The 21648-nt window shown below is 33.0% G+C and overlaps 1 protein-coding gene across 2 annotated transcripts in view; it reads right to left on the bottom strand.

The window, feature by feature from the left end:
• The window catches only part of LOC102804927 (shootin-1-like), an 80546-nt gene that overhangs the window by 44613 nt on the left and 14285 nt on the right, over positions 1–21648 (bottom strand). Inside the window, exons 1-2 of one of the 2 annotated variants that reach the window (XM_078008569.2) lie at positions 17104–17210; positions 7779–7935 (exon numbers count right to left, since the gene is read on the bottom strand). In XM_078008569.2, the coding sequence (XP_077864695.1) occupies positions 7779–7935; positions 17104–17154 (208 nt within the window). In that variant the 5' untranslated portion in view covers positions 17155–17210. Of the gene's footprint in view, positions 1–7778; positions 7936–17103; positions 17211–21648 lie in introns of those variants that run through there. The other variant, XM_085504425.1, reaches the window with a different exon arrangement.

Raw genomic sequence — 21648 nt, 5'->3', positions numbered from 1 at the left:
AAGACGCAGTTCCGTCTGTAGTCATATCCAACAGTTCACATGGACGTACTGGGAGCTCCATGGTCTCAAAAAAATCATGTGTAGCATTATCACGCGCAACTTGAATGTAAATATTATGCAATAATAATGGTAAAGTTTAATCTCTGACAAATAAAAAGACGCAACAAATTGACCTGGTGGTGTATTTGACCTCAAAAGCTACTGCATAGCAAACATGAACAAAATGATTTATAAACTGACTATAACTACAAACTAAACAAATTCTACTCAAATTAATTCTACAGTTTTGCTTTCTCAGGCGATCCTGTGCATAAAACTGAAATTTAAACAGGTCGGCATTTTACCGGTAAACCGGAAAATCAATGCATAAATTAACTTGTCAGAAGTGTGAATTGCCTCCTGCCAGTACGGTAACGGCCTTGCCGGTACGGCTAATGACCTTCGGGTACGGTAAAGCAGCGGCCGGTACGGTAAAGCAGCGGCCGGTACGGTAAAGCAGCGGCCGGTACGGTAAAGCAGCGGCCGGTACGGTAAAGAAACGCATGCCGCAGGAGACTCACAGGAAACCGGCTTGGTGGTAATGATCAGTTCCCTTATTCAAGCTGAATTCCAATTTTTTGTTTTTAAATCTCATCATCAAATATTTTCTTCAATTTGATCTCTGTGTGCAGAGTTACGTGTTCTGTGCAGTGTTAATGGTATGCACTGCACGGCAATGGTCTAAAAGACGAGAATCAAATTCGATCAATTTTAAGACCCTCTAATAATAATCATTCACTTTTCATAATTCCACTGTACACAACACTAACATATTAAACATTGATATGTTCAGTCGGCACAGCAATCCCAGAACAGAGCTCGTCCATAATATAGCACATTTATATTACTGTGGAATACTTTATTTTCGCTGGATTTAATTTTCGCTGAAAAGGCTTTTTAGGCATTTTGCTTGGAATTTATTTTCACTGATTTTTGATGAGTTTAATGTGAAATATAGGGAAAAAAATATATTCGCTGGATTTTATTTTCACGGAATTATCCCTTCAGTGAAAATAGCGAAAATTTATTCCAAGCGAAAATAAAGTATTCTACAGTACTACACTGTTAATACTATTATTCCCTCAACTCCAAGATTAATAAATAACTTGCATGTACACAAATCATTTTAATAAAATGAAAGTGCAAATCATCTCTACATTTCTATAAGAATACTAATAATTATTAATATTTTATACATAGTTAATTGATTGCCACGTTTCAGAAATAATTATTACCTTTTTTAGCTGAAAAATCTCCAACTGCAAAAGACCGCCCATGGGCGATGTTTTTGCACCTGGGCAATCTTTTGGTGCCACAAAAACAAATAAATAACATAAAATTGGTAGTAAATATAATTGTTTTTTTAAGAGCACAAATTAATAGGATACAAACTGGCATTGACAGGTTCAGTGAGAATTCCACGCACAAAACGCACAAAACGACAGGCGACGTTTTAATGGAGCTTTGTAGAAAGTGCGCAAAGATGCCATGTACATTCAAAACATAGTTGAACTCTGGTGACCTTGTCCTTTGTTATATAATACTGTAAAGGGGGTAATTATTCACTGGGTTTTAATTTAGCTTATTTTGCTGACTGTAAAATGCGCTAAATTAAAACACAGTGAATATGTAAAATTTAGCATAGAACACATTATCTAAATGACGAAACCGTGAATTTAAAACCCACTGAATATGCCTGAAATGGTAAATCAGTGAAATTTAAACCCAGTGAAAATTAGTCATTTTACAGTATTATTCCCTTTATCATAGTTTGTTTCAATATGAATATGCATTGTCATAATTCATTTTGAATACAAACACGTTTTGGGGTTGAAACAACAGTGGGAAAGCAGTTTACCGAATGTTCTTGATAGATGTAAATATCTTACAAAAACATTGGTGCCTAATTTGTTTAATTATTTTATTTTAAGGGACATAATTTCCAGCTTTATTCAAAGTAATTCAGATTTTTTAGTATAAAAACAAATGCTGCATCTCAGAAAAGAAGTGCTGCATTTAGACGTGAATAGATTCATAAAACATGCAAGATAACAGACAATCTTAGCTGGCTTTTGTCCAAGTATTTTGTATTTAATGATTTACTGAGACAAATATGAACTGTCTTAATGCGTGACTACTGTATTATTTGAAAAGTAAAAAAAAAACATCATGTTGCAAGCTCTACTTCGTAATGCAAATCAACTTAAATAGTTAGTTGGTGTCCAGTGGAGAGAGAAGTCAATAGTACTTTTGCCTCCTGAGGATCTACATCTTCAAACATTGCAATCTTTGTTTTTAAAGTGCGTTTTTAAATTATTATTATAAAAGCTCTATCATTATGTTCTAATAGCTGAAACAAATTCCTGTGAATTCTCATTTGTCGAATGAACTGTTTGTCAAATACAGAATACCTATTTTTTAGTACAATTTTCTTTTCAAAATGTGGATGCAACATTTTGCTTTTTATGTATTGTTTGTGATTTGATAACTTTTGACTAAACAGATTTTCTATTAGCTTCAGATCTTGATCAAAGTTTGGCACCCAATTCATAGTAGTGCTTATATTGATTTTCTCACATCTTGTTTAGGTTTACAAATGTGTATCAGACTGTGTAAAAACTCTCTCCATGAGCAGGTTTTTAAACCCAGTATAGTCTTGTGATTTGGGAAATACATTACAAGGATATAATTACAAGATAAATGATTTGCTTCATTGAACACAGACAACAATGCATATTTCCACTGAGATCAGTGACCTTTGAATGTGTATCACCAGTGATCAGTCAAGTAGAAATAGTCAAAATATTTTATCAGATTTTCTTAATTTTTGCATGATATTTCCTTACAGGACATCTGTCGTTCATACTCAGAGAAGACTTTATACTGATGAATAAGGTGACCTAGTTTGATGAAGTTTGGAATAGAATTAGTAAAGTTATTGTGCACACAATAACAATTATTAACGATAAAGACAACGACGACAATGACGACGTCGGACAGAAATCTTTCCCTTAATATACCTTTCTCTTCCATCTTTGATGTTAGGGCAAGGTAAAAACTAGTTATTCTTGTTTTCCCAAGATGTATAATGCAATTTTGTTGTTAGAATAATATAGATGCAAACAGAAATTCAAATGGGAACCTTGTCAATCTGGTGAACTTTTACTGATCAAGGGTCAGGCAGCTATCCAACCAAAGACATGAATTCACCGATCGGGTCACTCACGGCATCCATACATGCTACACGTAGCAACGAACTTTCAACCTTTCCATGGTGCCAAATTCAAAGAAATGTTCCTGCTTATATGCATTGTTGAAGCATGTTTTTTTTCTTCCCACATGCCAGTTTAAGTTGAAATCACCGCCGGTTTTTTGAAAAATTCCTGTGACAATAATTTAGGGGCAATGTTTTGCATAAAAAGTTAGAGCAAGAATTGAAAGGATAGACATTTAATTGTTATTTATTGTTGTTGTTTTTTTTGTTTTTTGAACACTCAAATTAATATAATACATTTAATAATGAGTTTTTGAAAATAAATTGGGTGCATCTTCCAAAATATGACCCATTATCAAAAAAATCCCAGATAATGTTTTAGATAAATATGGTATAATTATTTCACATACGTGCTTATACATGCATCATCTCTGTTTTCTTTCATAAACCAAATTGACAATGATGCATGTTAAATTATTGACCATCGATAGTCATAAATTATAAGGTAGAAAAATATAGATTTTGTGAGTCGGATGAGATATCAGGTTTGCATAACAGTCTCTGAATAAGGATAATTTTAAACCATACATTTATCTTCAAACATCTATACTATACACACTTTGTAACATCAGTGTTTATGTAACTGTTTACTTTATTGAAGTACCTGTGAAATGCATAACAACAGTACACATTTAGTTTGGTTTTTGGTTCCTGTTGTCCTAAAATGGACATTTGTGAAAAAAAAGTAAAAGGAGAAAGCCATGCAAGTGCCATGCACTGAATACATTAAAGCGTTATTGAATCAAGACAATTTTAGTATTATAGTAAACGGAACTATGCATGGAGCCTGAATTTTAATATATCCTGTACCGACTTTTAATAGAAAAGTATTACTGAAAACGAAGAAATGCAGCACGCAAATTAAATTTAAATTCAATCCAATCCATTTGCACCTGGAAATCTTTTATCATAATTGTTGGGGTGGGCAACAGTTATGATTAAATTTGTTATATTCAATTGGAAATGAACACAACAAGCTTGTGATCTTACCCATCAAATATGATACACAGTCAAGTGATGGACCAATTAAAAATGTGCAATCACATATCAGGTCATTGAATGCATCTATATATGGGACCAATGAACTCATGGTTCAACTTTTTAAATGATGACTATGCTTGTTTAAAGGCAATCAATCTTCAGCATTTTCTCATGTTTACATGAAAGCATAGCCTCATCTTTATATTGTAAATAAAATGATTCAATTCATGTTTTGGTGAAATTTTTATCAAGTCTAATGCATACATACCCCCCGTACTCCCGGTGTATTGCAATCATAGAGTCGCAATTATGAACAGACAACTCCGTACGAGACAACCCCATAATGCAAGAGAACTCAACTATCTAATTTTGCAACAGGTTTTTTTACTCTATTTCTCTGATTGTTTTCCATGTATATACTGTAGAATACTTTATTTTCGATTGGAATTTATTTTAATTTTATTTGGAATGCTTCAGTGAAAATAAAATCCAAAAGTTTCTATATTTTACATTCAACTCATCTAAAAAAGTGAAAATAAACTCCATACAAAACACCCAAAAAGTCTTTTCAGCGAAAATTATTTTCAGCTAAAATAAAGTATTTTACAGTATATTAACTAGAAAGCAAACAAGTAGAAATATGCAATTGTAAACCACGATGACAGTTTGCAAAATTAATATACCAGTATTATTACATGAACTCAGTTTAAATAACCGTACTATACTAATAGTAAAGCTAAAGTTTCTCAGCCGAAATTAGATTTTTTAAAAGTTAAATGATGAGAAATTTGAAGTAGAAGCTTTTTTTCACTAAAATATTTAATTTGTGTTGTGATATATAAACTATGATAAACATTCATATATCGAAAGTGATTTTGGATGAGTGGAGTTTCATGCACATGCACTTATACAATCGAACACAATTGTGTTCTTGCTCGGTTCATGTTAAAAAATTGAATTATTTCCCATGACTAATGCCCAGTCACTTCTGATAACAAAGTTTGATGTCATCATTATTTATTATATATACCGATGTAAACTGAGAACAGACTTCTCAAGGTAGAGTGAACCAAGTGAGTATTGGTCACCAAATCCAGGAGGAGAATAACGCACTGGAGAGAAGCACTTGTAGCCAAGGTATTTATTGGTACATTGCTAGGCCTGGAAGATGTTCCATAAAATGTATCAATATCATTATGCAAATAACTAAACTAAACATCATAGCCTCAAATCATCACAACTGGCAAATACCAATTCAGTTTTTAATGTCAAAACTAAATTTTAGAAATGTGTGGGTGCTTGAGTAGAAAGCTTCGAGTTCATGAAAAGTGATTCAATCTAGCCATATGCCAGAGGTTCATGAGGATGGCTTGGTGTGTGGGAAAAATGACCTTATATTTACGGTGTGTGGGAAAAAGGATCCAATCAAGTCATATGTTAGAGGTGCGTGTAAATGGCTTGGTGTGTGGGAAAAATGTAAATTGTTGAATGCTTGAATTATGAGGTAGTGGGTGGGCGGGATAGCTTGAAGACTGGTTCAGGTCGCTTTCTGAATGAGGAATGACTATGCTAAGCCGAAGCTTGACATTTGCATGGCAAGTAGGAATAGGTAAATGACCGCCACAAGCAAGTACAAGCTTAGAATATGCATGTGAATGTAAATAGCACGGGCAAGGCATGCACGAGATGGAAGGTCACATGTGTATGAATGGCGGCTCAAGTTGATGTCATGTGCGAGGGATTAGGACTAAGGTATTTTGCACATGTCATGTGTTAGGGATTAAGACTAAGGCGTCATTGTCCAGCATTAACACTGACTTCACTGATGCATAATCATGCTGTTTATAATAATCTAGTCTAGTCTGATATAGTCCAGACTGATCTAATACAATCTACCGTATTTGTCTTCAGTTAAGCGCCACCTTCAATTAGGCGCCAGTGCCACAAAAACTTTGTATTTTACACCTCAATTAAGCGCCAGACAAAGTTGAAATTTTGGCACGTAATGATCGTGAATTGGGCGCCGGCGGATCGACTACCGGTTCGTAGCGATGGACGCGATCGCGGAAGTCCCTCGCTGTTACTGTACGAATGGCTTTTATGTAAAAAAAATTGGTTTTGTTTCTAACAATTTTTAAGAAATCGGTCTATAATCTCTTGAAACATGTCTTTTTAGTCTACTGTAGAAAATATCAGCGTGGTTTTTAATTTCGCAGTAAGTCCATAAAAACGAAATTAAAACAACGCGAAAATGTTCTGTTTCAAATGCGCTGTTGTCACAGTAAACAGTGTTAAATTATTCTTTAAATGCTCAGTTTACTTTCCAAAAATAACTAATTTCTTGATTTGAAAAAAAAATCATGCCGTTTTTCCCACCAAAATCAAAGCCAAAATATCGCAAACATCGGCAAATCACTTCCGCATTGCGTTCATACATTATTTAAATGAGCTATGGTAATTTGATCACGTTGGCATCATCCAGCATTTTGATTGGTTAATTAACGACTTGACCTATCAGGTCAAAAAACGCGTTCCAGGTCAAGTCCTAGACAGGAAGCATGGCAGACATCGAATCGCGCCGAGCGTTTACATGCGACCAGAATCATTCGCTTACGATGAAATTAAGTTGAATTTTACTTGCATTTTATTTTTTGTACGTTATTATAACTACTACTGAGTAATAATCGTAACCGTGGAATGCAGCATGACCGGATTTTGCTACCGTGATCATTGACTACTAAGCGTTGAATTTGTGTTTGTTTTATTTTTCTGTTGATTGTACGGCAAACTGTGAATGTTTTCTAAAGAATGATATTTTTTGTATAACTTTCTAAACTGTCTGAAAACGGGTCATTTACTCAGTATTTAAAATAAAGGCTACAGTGACTAAGCGTCAGACTGTAATGTAAAATATTGTCAATAATCTATCACCAGAATGGAGCAAAAACAATGGCTTGTAACACAATTACCGGTACTAGAACTTGAAGTGCTTGAAATAAGCGCCATTTGAAACAAAGTTGCTCAAATTTAACCACAAATAAGCGCCACCATGACATGAAAGTGTAACAAAGTGGCGCCTAATTGAAGACAAATAAGGTATGTATTATGAGACTCTACGAGATGCTACTTCCTGTTTGGAATTTGATTCAGTAATGTTTTATAACATGTAATGCTACCTTCCTATATCTTCCTAGTTACGTAACTGAGTACCGTATTCCTTAGATGTTTCTTCCTGTGTGCGAACACATTTGAGTCTATCTGATATGCAAACATACAGGATTAGCTAAAATCTTCGTCCAGACGTCATGTAGCATAAACACTACTTTAGTCTAGTCTCTTTTAATCTGATTTTTAATCTCACATTGTCTAACCTAACCTAATCTAGTATGATCTAATCCAGTCAAATTTAAACTTCTTTGAAAATTATTTTTTTCTGATTCTGAGCTAATCAGTCAGAACCTCAATAATAAGCATTTGACATTACCTTCCAATGTTCTTTTCAACTCCTCAAATTCTTTGATATCAACAGATTCTTCATCATTTCCATCATCTAACGACATATTAAAATCTTCAATGTTCAGTCCAGCTTTCATGAATATTGCCTGACTCTGCCTCTTGATCTTCTGGCTGGTCTTCCGAGTCTGTAACAGTACAATAGACATAATTATACACTTATTATGTATTTTATTCTCTGAATTTGAGTAAATTACATCACTCATTTGTAAATATTAACCCTTTGAGTGCCATTGTCATCTTTTTACACAATCTATAAAATTATTTGATATAGTCTGCTTCTCTCCATACAAACTGTTGATAGAAATTAACAAACCTTTAGATCAAAGACTAAAAACAATACCTGAACTTGTCTATATGGACCAAAATGATGATGAAATTCAGTGAAAATTTCACAAAATGTGAAAATATTTGCACAAAATTTTAGGCGGGAAAAATATCTGCCACTCGATAAGTTTAAATATGTTCACTGTTCAACTAATTTGAGGAGAATCCATAAAAACACCAGTATGGGTTTTGATGATAAAAACCATTGTCTGTACAGGTGAGAGCTCTCTTTTGAATATTGATAAATTACATTTTCAAACATGAGGTTTTGAAGTTGTAGTTTGAGGCGTTTATCCTAAAACTACTCTATTAGTGTAATAAATACTACATAGAAAGCTTCAAACTCTACTAAAACTTATTCCTTCTTTTGTCATACCATTTTTCTCATAAAAACATACAAAAATTAATTTTATAGAAATTCAAAAACGACCACAAATGTAACACAAAGCACTGTAATTTTGTCAGAAATTTTCATGAAGCTCCAAGAGAATATGCAAAATTGTGAAGCAGTAAATATTTCATTAAGTTTGCAGGTACAGTATTCTACAACAGCTGCATTTAAATCATTCAACAAGATCTACCAAACACAGACTGTTTCATTATGCAACTTGAAACTTGATGGTAGAAATTAATAAGCAATAAGATTTAATAAGAATATTTTTAAATCTCAAAAAAAAACATTCATAATAAATTGACAGTTTTATGCCAAGAAAGTGAAGATGAATGCAAACAGTAGACATGATATCAGACAAGGATATAGTTTTCCAAACAAAACCAAAGAATTAAGGGATTAAATAAAATCTATGCCTACAGGTTAAATGAAGGCTTTAACCGATCTTGACAACAAGAAAAAAGAAATTCCAATTGTTGAAATCTGTGTTTATCCAAACTTCTGACAGGCAGTTAACATTGCTGTGATTTCCCACTGGTTTTGGGGGTCATGTGCACAAAATTAGTGGTGAATCCAGGTTTTAACACTGAGTACTGACCAAGACTGAAATATTTGTCATGCCACATGATTTCTGAAGAATTCTTACCGTTTTTTGTATTTTCTGGCAAAATTCTCACCATTGTTGATACTCTCTGACGTATCTGACTACCACATAAGTGTAAGTAGATGTATGGCTGAATCCGCCCCCGCAAAATGGCATGATTTATGTTGCAAATCAAAATATGATGAAATGAAAATATATCCATGATCAGTATCGTAAGATGTTACCATGACAATATCTTAGCGTTATGTATACACTCAACCACGGTATCTCTCTCTCCATACTTTTTATCAATTTAATAGTCTGTCGAGTACCTACACATAATTTGCAAAATTCTATTTTGACCCTAATATTTGAAAACAAATTCACAATTTCTATCTCCAAGTTTTATCAAATACTAAAAGGTATGGCAACACTGCTTTTATTTTTGTTTTAGCTTGACAATAACTGAAATGTTTTGACTGGAATTTTCAGTAGAAAATAAAACTAGAATTGAGTTATAATCATAGGTGTTGTATTTTTATGCACATCCATAAAATTTTAAGAGACTATAACGCATATACAAATTAATCACCATTACTCTATCACATTATTTATTGCCGAATTTTCACGAAATAGTTATCCGCTTCGGTATATTCTGCAAATATTTTGAGTAAGTAACAATGTCATTCTTCTCCTTATGTATGGCTAGTGTAGGCAGCTTGGCATTTCTGTCTGCTGTCTTTCAACCCCCCCTCCCCTTTCCCCCCATCCACAAATCCCCGGAATCAATATTTACTATACAAAAGAAGGAACAGAAAATTGCTAGAAAACCATTTATTTAACTGGAAAAGAATTCTTGATACAAGGAACACATACTCATGCACATCATCAATTTTGTAGAAATTTTACAAATTCTTTTGTGTTGAATTTTCTTTGCAAAATGTTCCTAATGGATACATCTGCCGAGTTTTTACAAAATGGGATATTTAGAGAGACAACCACACTAGTAGACAAAGAAATGTTCCATCTGAATGAGCGGGTTTTGTTAAAAATTAACCAAACTCATCTAACAAGCAGAGCAGAAATCTGCACAACTATTATATCAACAAAATAGCGGATTATGATATAGCTAGAGAAATATTACAAAAACTTGTGCGAATATAGAAAAGAGTCGACAATACCTGCTTCCTAATGTGTAATGAGGGCTGGCAAGGAGCCCTCTAGGGAGATTTTAATTACACCTGATGAAAACACTGCAATATTTTATCGTCAAACGAAAGCAGACAAGGTAATAACTCTAAAGAGTGCTTTAACGTTTTCACACTAATAAACAGACATATTAATAATTATCAGATACCTCCTCAAACGGGATACATTGACTAAGAGCAAAACATTGGTTAAACAAAAGATTAATACATGGATGCATATACCAACCTGATCTTTTGTCTGTCTCACAGCGCGTCTACTACAATAGCTATTATCCCAAGGAAATTATTTACACGAGACAAATGGTGACATTTTGAATTAAATCATTCATGAATTACATTCAGCCTTCTTGGTAAATTTTGATCAATATTACACGAGGATAAGCTCTTTGTTGGTTTACTGCACGCGTGTTGCTCGTGTGCGCAGGTGAAACAGGAATTTCCTGTTCTCTGTGATTTCTCTGTTGTTTGCACATGTATGTCAGATATGTTGAAATTGAAAGCTTGTATTATTGTTAAAAATGTTCAGGTTATTGACAGAGCAACTAGAATATGTTAATAAGGAATTTATTGAGATGTTCTTTTGTATGTTGCAGCTTGGCATTTTATGTTTGTGTACTTTGAATTTTTCATTCATTATCATTCATTCATTCATTCATTCATTCATTCATCCTATAATAATGAATGTTGTTAATGCTGGTACAATAAAGTAAAGTTACCAAAAAAATAAATATATATAATAATATAACATCTCAGATGAACAAAATGTTATTAAACATGAGTATGTAAATCAGTTGAATCGTTTTTATGACAGGTGGTTGTTTGCATTTAATGTCTGTCTACCCTATATTCAAAGCAGCTATCTGATGATTTCACAGACAAGCAGACAGGCATGTTCATCATTGCGATATGAGAGATATGTGTAGTACATGAAAAATAAATTATTTGTTCATGTGAGACTTGCATACCGCAATTTTTTTTTTTAATCTGAAAATTCCAGGAGACATGACACAAAATGTTGTGCAAATAATTTGTTTTCCTTTTATTGTTAATTTTGAGGGATGATTTTTTTTTCTCAGGATGACTTTGTGTTTTATGCTTTTTCCATCAATTTTTTATGAATATTTTTTTTCTATAGTTTCCATTGTATAGTTACTTTTTCTGAAATCTAACATCACCCCATCACCAACTAAACACAAATGTCTAATGTTCAGCTACTAAAAGATAAAAAAAAAATATTATAAATTTATATGTTTAGTTCATGAACCTGTGAAATGTGTATCACACCACGATTGGCTGTCATTTGGGGGTATTTGTAGTAAAACGTAATCGTTATGGGAAAACACCTGCAGATGATAGGTTACATGAATAGCGACAGGAAGGGGTGTAATTTTAAAATCAAATCCTGTTCAAACAGTCAATAGGGAAATATTTGCTTGCTCTCTGATCCCCCAGTGATTCCCATTTCATGTTCACAAAATTACTAATCATTCACATATTCAAGTTGCCTATTAGCAGTTAATGAGAGCTAATGGATCCAAACAAGCAATAATGAAGCAGTCTAGGAACAATTTATAGACTAGACGGACATGTTTATTTAACTTGTGAATGAGTTGTGTCATGTGACAGTCATGTGATCAGACAAGGGTTCATATACAGGACACAGGTGGTCAACTTCAGGTCACGATAACTGCTTGCTACACTGTTTCAGTCTACTCTCAAGAGAAAAATAACTATCACTTTGTTTCAAAGTTACAGCAAAGCAGCTTTTTTGAACCCAAATCTTTGAGGAAATATGTTTTTGATTGACAGTTTTCACCCATTAACCTGTGTATTATGGTTTACCCTGCCTACTATAGGTCTGTGCAATTCAATATATTAGAAACTTACCTTTGGGACCTATACAAAGTAACTTGGAAGCAATCACAATGATGACCCAAAGGTGAAATGAAGTGTGTACAAGGAATAAAATATTTTATATTTATTCTGTAACTGACGCATGGCAGTTGAAGCCAAAAAACTGTATCACAAATATTAATTTCAGCAAAAATATATTATTTAGACTTAAGTTAAGTTGACTATGATTTATTTATACTTATACTATACTTATACTAAATTTAGTTTTATGCAAAACTATAAAAATATCCACCATCATGCAAAGATGGTCACTACTATATAAAGACGTAAGGTACAGTCTAAACTATATAAATAATGATGACCACTATCTTGTAAAGATAAGTTCACCACCATATAAAGATGTTCACCACCATATAAAGATATTCACCACCATATAAAGATGTTCACCACCATATAAAGATGTTCACCACCATATAAAGATAGTCACCACCATATAAAGATAGTCACCACCATATAAAGATGTTCACCACCATATAAAGATATTCACCACCATATAAATATGGCCACCACCGTATAAGAATGTTCACCACCATATAAAGATGTTAACCACCATATAAAGATAGTCACCACCACATAAAGATGTTCACCACCATATAAAGATGTTCACCACCATATAAAGATGTTCGCCCCCATATAAAGATGTTCACCACCATATAAAGATGTTCACCACCATATAAAAATGGTCACCACCATATAAAAATGGTCACCACCATATAAAGATGTTCACCACCATATAAAGATGTTCACCACCATATAAAGATGTTCACCACCATGTAAAGATGGCCACCACCATGTAAAGATGGCCACCACCATATAAAATGTTCACCAACATATGAAGATGTTAACCACCATATAAAAATATTCACCACTATATAAAGATGGCCATCACCATATAAATATGGCCACCACCATATAAGAATGTTCACCACCATATAAAGATGTTAACCACCATATAAAGATGTTCACCATCATATAAAGATGTTCACCACCATATAAAAATATTCACCACCATATAAAGATGTTCACCACCATATAAAGATGTTCACCACCATATAAAGATGTTCACCACCATATAAAATGTTCACCAACATATGAAGATGTTAACCACCATATAAAAATATTCACCACCAAAAAAAGATGGCCATCACCATATAAATATGGCCACCACCATATAAGAATGTTCACCACCATATAAAGATGTTAACCACCATATAAAGATGTTCACCACCATATAAAGATGTTCACCACCATATAAATATGTTCACCACCATATAAATATGTTAACCACCATATAAAGATGTTCACCACCATATAAATATGTTAACCACCATATAAAGATGTTCACCACCATATAAAGATATTCACCACCATATAAAGATGTTCACCACCATATAAAGATTTTCACCACCATATAAAGATGTTCACCACCATATAAAGATGTTCACCACCATATAAAATGGCCACCACCATATAAAGATGTTCACCGCCATATAAAGATGTTCACCACCATATAAAGATGTTCACCACCATATAAAGATGGCCACCACCATATAAAATGTTAACCACCATATAAAAATATTCACCACTATATAAAGATGGCCATCACCATATAAGGATGATCACCGCCATATAAAGATGTTCACCACCATATAAATATGGCCACCACCATATAAAGATGTTCACCACCATATAAAGATGTTCACCACCATATAAAGATGGCCACCACCATATAAAGATGGCCACCACCATATAAAATGTTCACCAACATATGAAGATGTTAACCACCATATAAAAATATTCACCACTATATAAAGATGGCCATCACCATATAAGGATGATCACCGCCATATAAAGATGTTCACCACCATATAAATATGGCCACCACCATATAAGAATGTTCACCACCATATAAAGATGTTAACCACCATATAAAGATATTCACCACCATATAAAGGTGTTCACCACCATGTAAAGATGTTCACCACCATATAAAGATGTTCACCACCATATAAAGATGTTCACCACCATATAAAGATGTTAACCACCATATAAAGATGTTAACCACCATATAAAGATGTTCACCACCATATATAGATGTTAAACGCCATATAAAAATGGCCACTACCATATAAAGATGTTCACCACCATATATAGATGTTCACCACCATATAAAGATGGCCACTACCATATAAAGATGGCCACTACCATATAAAGATGGCCACTACCATATAAATATGGCCACTACCATATAAAGATGTTCACCACCATATAAAGATGTTCACCAACATATAAAGATGTTCACCAACATATGAAGATGTTAACCAACATATGAAGATGTTAACCACCATATAAAGATGGCCATCACCATATAAAGGTGTTCATCATATAAGGATAGCCAACATCATATAAGGATGACCACTACTGCCACTTGAAGTTGAAGTTGAAAAAAAATACAAAATATTCTATCTGGAAAAAATATCTTCCTAAATACCACCTTAGTTACTAATTTAGTTAGTGAATATGATAACAATACTTTATTTGACACGCTGCTTTGACTTTAATAATAAAAGCTAAGCACATTCTTTTCTCTTTTTGTCAACACAAACCATTTAGTTTTAAGATGCGAAAACCTTTTGTGATTTTATCAAGTATGTGTCAACAAGATAATTATCCCTTTTCAAATGAAAACCACTGACGACTGAATAAAGAAAGTTATTTAAGTATCTAGTAGTAGAAGCAGAGAGAATTCAAAAGCAAACATTGCAGCTTGACCTTAGTGAAGTTAGCTGGAAATGGGGGACTGCATGACACAATATCTGGATAAAATGATCATTCTGTGTTTTTAGAAAATTTGCAGCTAGTACAACCAAAAATACCACTATAATCTTAAATATGTGTTCTTAACTCAGGCTAGTTTTGTAAAAGTCAATCCACAAACCACAAATTACACAATTCACAAAGTTTTATATTGAAAACTGCACACCAATTAAAGAAAATAATCTTTATTTTCACACAACTGGCCCCCAGTCGCCAACATATACGGAAGATATTCACTACTCTGTATGACCATTCTTAGAATCTTTTATCAACTTTTCTCAGTAAATCAAAACTGTATTTTTTAAACCAAGCAAATAATTTGAGACGATGAATCTTGTTGAATTGTATAAAGATATAAATATAAATATATATGTATAAATATATGCTTTTTTTTTTATCGTAAAGCGTAGTGATCGTTAAACAAAATTTTGTTGAAATGGGTCCAATTTAATGCAGTGCATGTAAAATCCATTTGCACGACAAATTAAGACAACTATAATTACCGGTATTAGTTCACAAAATGAACCCATGTAACTTTTTTGATCAACTTGTACTCAATGCAAAGTTATGTCCACATTTGGCCCAATATATAACAAAGAAATAGACATATACATAAAGATGTGCAAAATCTTGCGCCAAAAAAGTTGGTGGGAAAAATACTAGCAATCAAAGGGTTAACTGAATACAGGTGATCCATCATGACCTTATGAATGTACACCAATGTTCAATAGGGTATTTGCACATCAACAATAATTAAAATTTTCTGCTTACATGAATTAAACAAATTGCTCCCGGTCTTTTTTTTTCTGATTATGCTTTGCTGACGTACTTATTAACAGATGCTGCAAGCATGGGCTATAATTTTATCAGTTTCTAATGAGGGAATTTGTGACAAACCTCCGGAGGATGCCAAAGATTTCCATATTCTATCAGCCTGAATGGATAAGAGCTGTTATTTAAATCCCCCTAGGTATAGTAGTAAATAATGTTTCAGTATGCCCAGCGACCATCGTTATAAAATTCCCCTTTTTTTCCCTCAAAAAAATTGAATTTGTTGATTGTTAGGTCTTACTGGTATATATATTCTCACTAAAAATTTAAATATCGAAAATTCACTTTTAATAAAATGTTTCTTCTTTTGTTTATTGTAGAACGTAATAAAACACCACTGATGTTAATTATTAACAAGAATTTCGCACTTGTACATATTTCGCCAAAACCTTGATCAATTTTTAATCCAACATATTCAATATGTCAATTATTAAAATTCATCACATTAAAATATTAAATTCAAAATTGCAGCCTACTAAACAAATATATTGAGTGAAATATTTAATTTCTCTTACAGATAGTATTTCATTTCAAAAACACCGTTCAAACATATTTTCAGGTAAAGGCAAACAAAGCGACAATCATATACACGAGTGATATCTTTTTAAATATCTGATCATCAATTGTCAGCACCTTTAGAAATTTAAACTGCAAGTGACATTGAAGAATTCACACATAATACTCTGCCTAAATCTAATATCAACATAATTATTTTGAAAATTATAAAAGGAGCAAAAAATTAATAATTGACTAGGTCTAAAATTATTTGATTCATTTGAAAATAGAAATTTATTCTCAAACAAAAATACCAACAGAAAATGACAGAATAATTTCAATAAGCACCATTTTAAATAGAAATTTGACAAAAAATATGAACACGTTGACATTCAGTTACAAAAATGACTGTATCAGCCCAAATAACAACATGGATGACATCATCATGAAGTCAGCTGACTGGCAGACATGTGTTAGGTCGCTGCTTACGTCTACATTTCTGTTTACGTACCTTTATCCACAGCCGATTCACCTTATTATGAATTTAAATGAAACACACCTTGCCCCTTTTTCCATATTCAAACAAGATGATTCTGTCAAAATTAAGATTCAACGCTATAGCCGAGAAATAACCGCCAACAATTGGTCAGAGGCATTCACCAGAAGTAATCCTCATTAACTGACTGGATGTGATTTCTACAATGACACAAGCAATGGATGATGCCCTTACCTGGTTTGTAACAACGTTTATATGATTCACAGTATCACCATTACAAGCCATCTTTCGTACTCCATAAATGCCGCCAATTCCTCAGTGTCCAGATTCATCCATGCTAATTGCCCTGCTTGGTGATCAATTTAGCCAGCACATGTCTTAATTCAATTGAGTGAATACGATCAGGAGCCGAGTACACAGGATGACAATCACCATTAAAATTGCAGTGTTAATCCAGAAAATGTCTGAGTTAAATTTTGAATACCAAGCAAGAAGTAGAGTGTAATCTAACACTCCTTACCAACTATACGTAGTAATAGAAAACAAGGTGGGAGGTGGGAAAAACATTAAAGAATCTACTGTTCTATGCTAGTCACATATGCCTCCATAATACAACCGATAATTCAGCATCGATATCTGAATCCTGACAGGTTACTATGACAACGGGGAAAGTAGAGGTCAAGGGGCAAATCCTCAGAGGTAGACCACTAAATGGAACTGAAGTTGAACAAGAACACAATAAACTCTGTGTTCCGCAAAACTGTCTGTTTATATTCATAAATAAGTATTTGAATTAACCATCAGTTGACAACAACAAAGACAGATAAAAAAATCTGACAATGCTACTATTTGTATTTTATTTTATTTTATGCCTATTTTTCTTCTTCAAAAATTACACAATAGATTGTGAGTGAGTACATTAGTATGCAAGCCACACATGAATTAATACAAAGCTATCAGGTGCAGCTAATAGACAATTAATGAATGGCAATCAAGCATGTTCTCTGATTGGTTACAAACATACAAAAGACTGTACCATTCAGTGCATTGTCACAGGGAGGGCAGATATTAATCATGATGGGAATACTGCTGCATGCATAGGGTATTCAAAGTGTACTGTGAACCTAAATTACTTAGTATTAAATAATGTTAGAGCGACTACTAATAAAGAATTCCAAACACATTTCATTCAAAAATAAATGTTTCCTATTATATATCCAACTTCCCTTATTAGGTAAAAATATTTCCTGACAATAGGAGGAAACACACTGTACCGATTTACACACAAAGGATATGTATGAATTACTATTAAAAACATGCTCCGCATATTAAGTGTTTTGATCTCATTTATATTTTATTTTCAATATTAGTTACACTGTACATTTTAAAATATTAAACTTAATTTATTAGATGTACTTTTTAATATAATTTTTTCCTGGTATCTATCTATTAAATATTTTCATACAACGAAAACAAAAATATTTTTGTTTCTGGTCATCGGGTAAATCAAGCTTTTAATTTTATTTTGACAACATTTTTGACAAAAAAAGCACAACTTTATAATTAAAATTAGGATATGTTAATTTACATCAAAATTTCAAAAAGAAATATACCAGAAACTTCATCATTCTTTTTTCTGAGCACTGAAAGCACGAATTTGTCAATTAAATTTTATTTGACAAGGGGGATAGATAGACAATTAGGTGGGGGTGTCGGGTAGTAGTAATAATCATTTCTCCATTCTCATTTCACCTGGTGGTGCTTTAGCTTATCATTTTTGTATATTAATTACAGCACACTTGCTTGAACAAGAGATTACAAATTGAATTGACGTCCTAGAGGTTTATTTCCCCGAGCTGGCTGACACAAAATTATTTAATATTTTTAACACATCATTGTACTGGTATCATGAAAACAAAAATATTTGTTTTCTATATTTAAAACAAGCAATTCCAGAATTGTTAGTGATATGAACGGGAAGGCTGGGGTTATAAATCATACGATCTGTGAGGTGACGTATTGTTTTCAATATAGATGAGAAACTTATCACCACAAAATGTACAAAGGTCCACTTGAGGTGTCTAGATATAGAATATCGAAGTAATCAGATTTAGTCTACAACAGAGCTAAATAAAAAAAGGTAAAGAGAAACATGACAATAGTAGATAAATTATGAACAAGAATGTTTCATTAGAATTATCATCATCTTCAAAAGTACAACTTTGAAACAATTTCAGTCTGTTTGACAACGCAATGCATTGTGGGATAGCCATTCCATCAAATAAAAATCAAAGAAAGCTTAGAAAGAACTCCCATGTGCTGAGAGTATTGGAGACACATTAAATATAATTCGAAATTACTTAGCTGAAAACTAATTATGCAAATCAGAAAATTAATATGACCAGATTTGAGTGTAAAACTAATGAGGTCTGCGCAATGTAACAGAACCAAAAAATTATGAATTATTATGCTTATTAGGGAATTAATATGAACAGATTTTTACCCCAAACTAATTAGGTTTGTACATTGTCCTAGAGCATCTTTGTACTAAGTTTCATTGAAATGGAATAATTAACACCGCGAAAACTCCAAAATTTCGACCCCTCTAAAAATTTGACCGCCTATTTATTTGCCGGGTTTCGGTGTTTTATTTACCTCCAAATTTTCGACTCCACTAAAAATTGCCGACTCATTCTTATTCGAAAATTGCGACCAGTTTTAGTTTTCCCCAAAACGAAAAAAAAACCAATGTGAGCGTTCAAACGGGACCTTCCTCAAAGGCATGAATCCGGGTTTCTGATTGACTGAGAGATTTTTATTTTATTGGTAACGAAAATATATTCTAAATAAACGAAGTTTCAAATAAAAACGAACACAAAAATCTCGGCATGCTGCGTTTCTGAATTGTTGATTATTACTGTACTCAGTAGTGATTATAATAATGTACACAAAATAAATTTGTTGAATGGTTATGAAATACAAATAAAAGTCAACTTAGTTTCATCGTAAGCGAATGATTCCGGTCTCGTATAAACGTTTGATGCTGTAGGATATCCGCCATGTTCTCTTAGGTCAAATAGGTCAAATCGCTAATTAACCAATCAAAAAGCTGGATGATGCGAAAACGGCATGATTTTTTTTAAATAAAAAAATTAGTTGTTTTTAAAAAATAAACTGGTCATCTGAAGAATAATTTAACATTGTTCACAGTGATAACAGCTCATTCTCGAAAGGAAGCTTACCCGCTCACGCTAGTCACGATAAAAATCATACACGTGTACTCTTGAATAGACAGACGTCAATGACTACGGTAAAACTTAGACTCTATTTTAGCCGGCAGGATTGATTGAAATGTCCGAAAAATGACGCCAAAATACACCTTAAAAGTCCCATTTTATTTTCTTAAATCCCATTATATTTTTTAATCCAAGGGCGAATTTACGGCAGAATTTGGTCCCTCAAATCACCGGTACGGTGCTCAAATAAGGGACACGTGAGCTTTGATTCTAACCGGATACATTGCACTGGGTCGGGGAGATCGTTTGCTAAACTTCCATGTATCTTTTGTCCAATGGGTACCTGTACTTCGAACATTCACAAGTTTTCCTGGGTAGTGCGAGACAGCTTTGTCTTTTGACCTATTAGTTTTGTGCTGACCTCTTCTCCGCGTCTTGATGTTTTGTTTTGCTTGTCATAATACTCACTGATTGATGACTTTGTTTAGATTTTGAGTTACAACTCGGCCACGACCTTTGCTTTTACCGTGAAACATGAGGAAGTTTACGTCAATTGACGGACATTGCATTTTTTAAAAACTAATGAAGCACACTGTCTATCATCCCCATTTTTTTTTGCTGATTTCTATTCTGAAAAATTCGACCGTCCGAAAATGCACCTTAATTTTGACTCTAAAAACACGTCACATTTCTAACACAAATTATTTAAAACCAGTCGAAATTTTGGAGTTTTTACGGTACTTTAGATATCAGTGTGAAAGATTAAAATTGGTTAATTATGCAAATTAGGTAATTAATATGTACAGATTTTAACCCACAATTATTCAGGTCTGTCTATTGTCCTACAGCATCCATGTACATTCATTGATATGTGATGTATAGTACCTGAGATATCAGTGTGAAAGTTGGTTAATTATGCAAATTAGGTGATTAATATGCACAAATATTTACCGGAAACTAATTGGGTCTGCATAATTCTAGATTCATTGAAATATGATGATTAGTACTTTAGATATCAGTAGAAAAGCTGAAAATTAATTATGCAAATTAGGTAATTAATATGCACAATTATTTACCCTAAAACTAATCAGGTCTCTGCATAGTCCTAAAGGATCTATGTACCAAGTTTCATTGAAATGCGATGATTAGTACTTGAGATACCCGTGGAAAAGCTGAAAATTAACTAATTATGCAAATTAGGTGATTAATATGCACAAATATTTATCGAAAACAATCAATCTCTGCATAGTCCTTGAGTATGTAAGTACCAAGTTTCATTGAAATGTAATGCTAACTACTTATATCAAATGCTGAAAATTAATTAATTATGCAAATTAGGTAATTAATATGTACTGATATTACCATAAAAACTATCAGGTCTGTGCAGTGTCGTATGACATCTATGTACCAAGTTTCATTGAAATGTGATGATTAGTACTTGAGATATCAGTGGAAAAACCGAAAATTGACTAATCATTATGCAAATTAGGTAATTAGTATCCACGGATTATTACCAAAAACTAATCAAAACCTAGCATTAGTT

This window comes from Saccoglossus kowalevskii, chromosome 10 (assembly GCF_978046115.1).
Source record: "Saccoglossus kowalevskii chromosome 10, keSacKowa6.1, whole genome shotgun sequence".
Taxonomy (NCBI): domain Eukaryota; kingdom Metazoa; phylum Hemichordata; class Enteropneusta; family Harrimaniidae; genus Saccoglossus; species Saccoglossus kowalevskii.
This window is presented reverse-complemented; position numbering and strand designations above follow the sequence as displayed.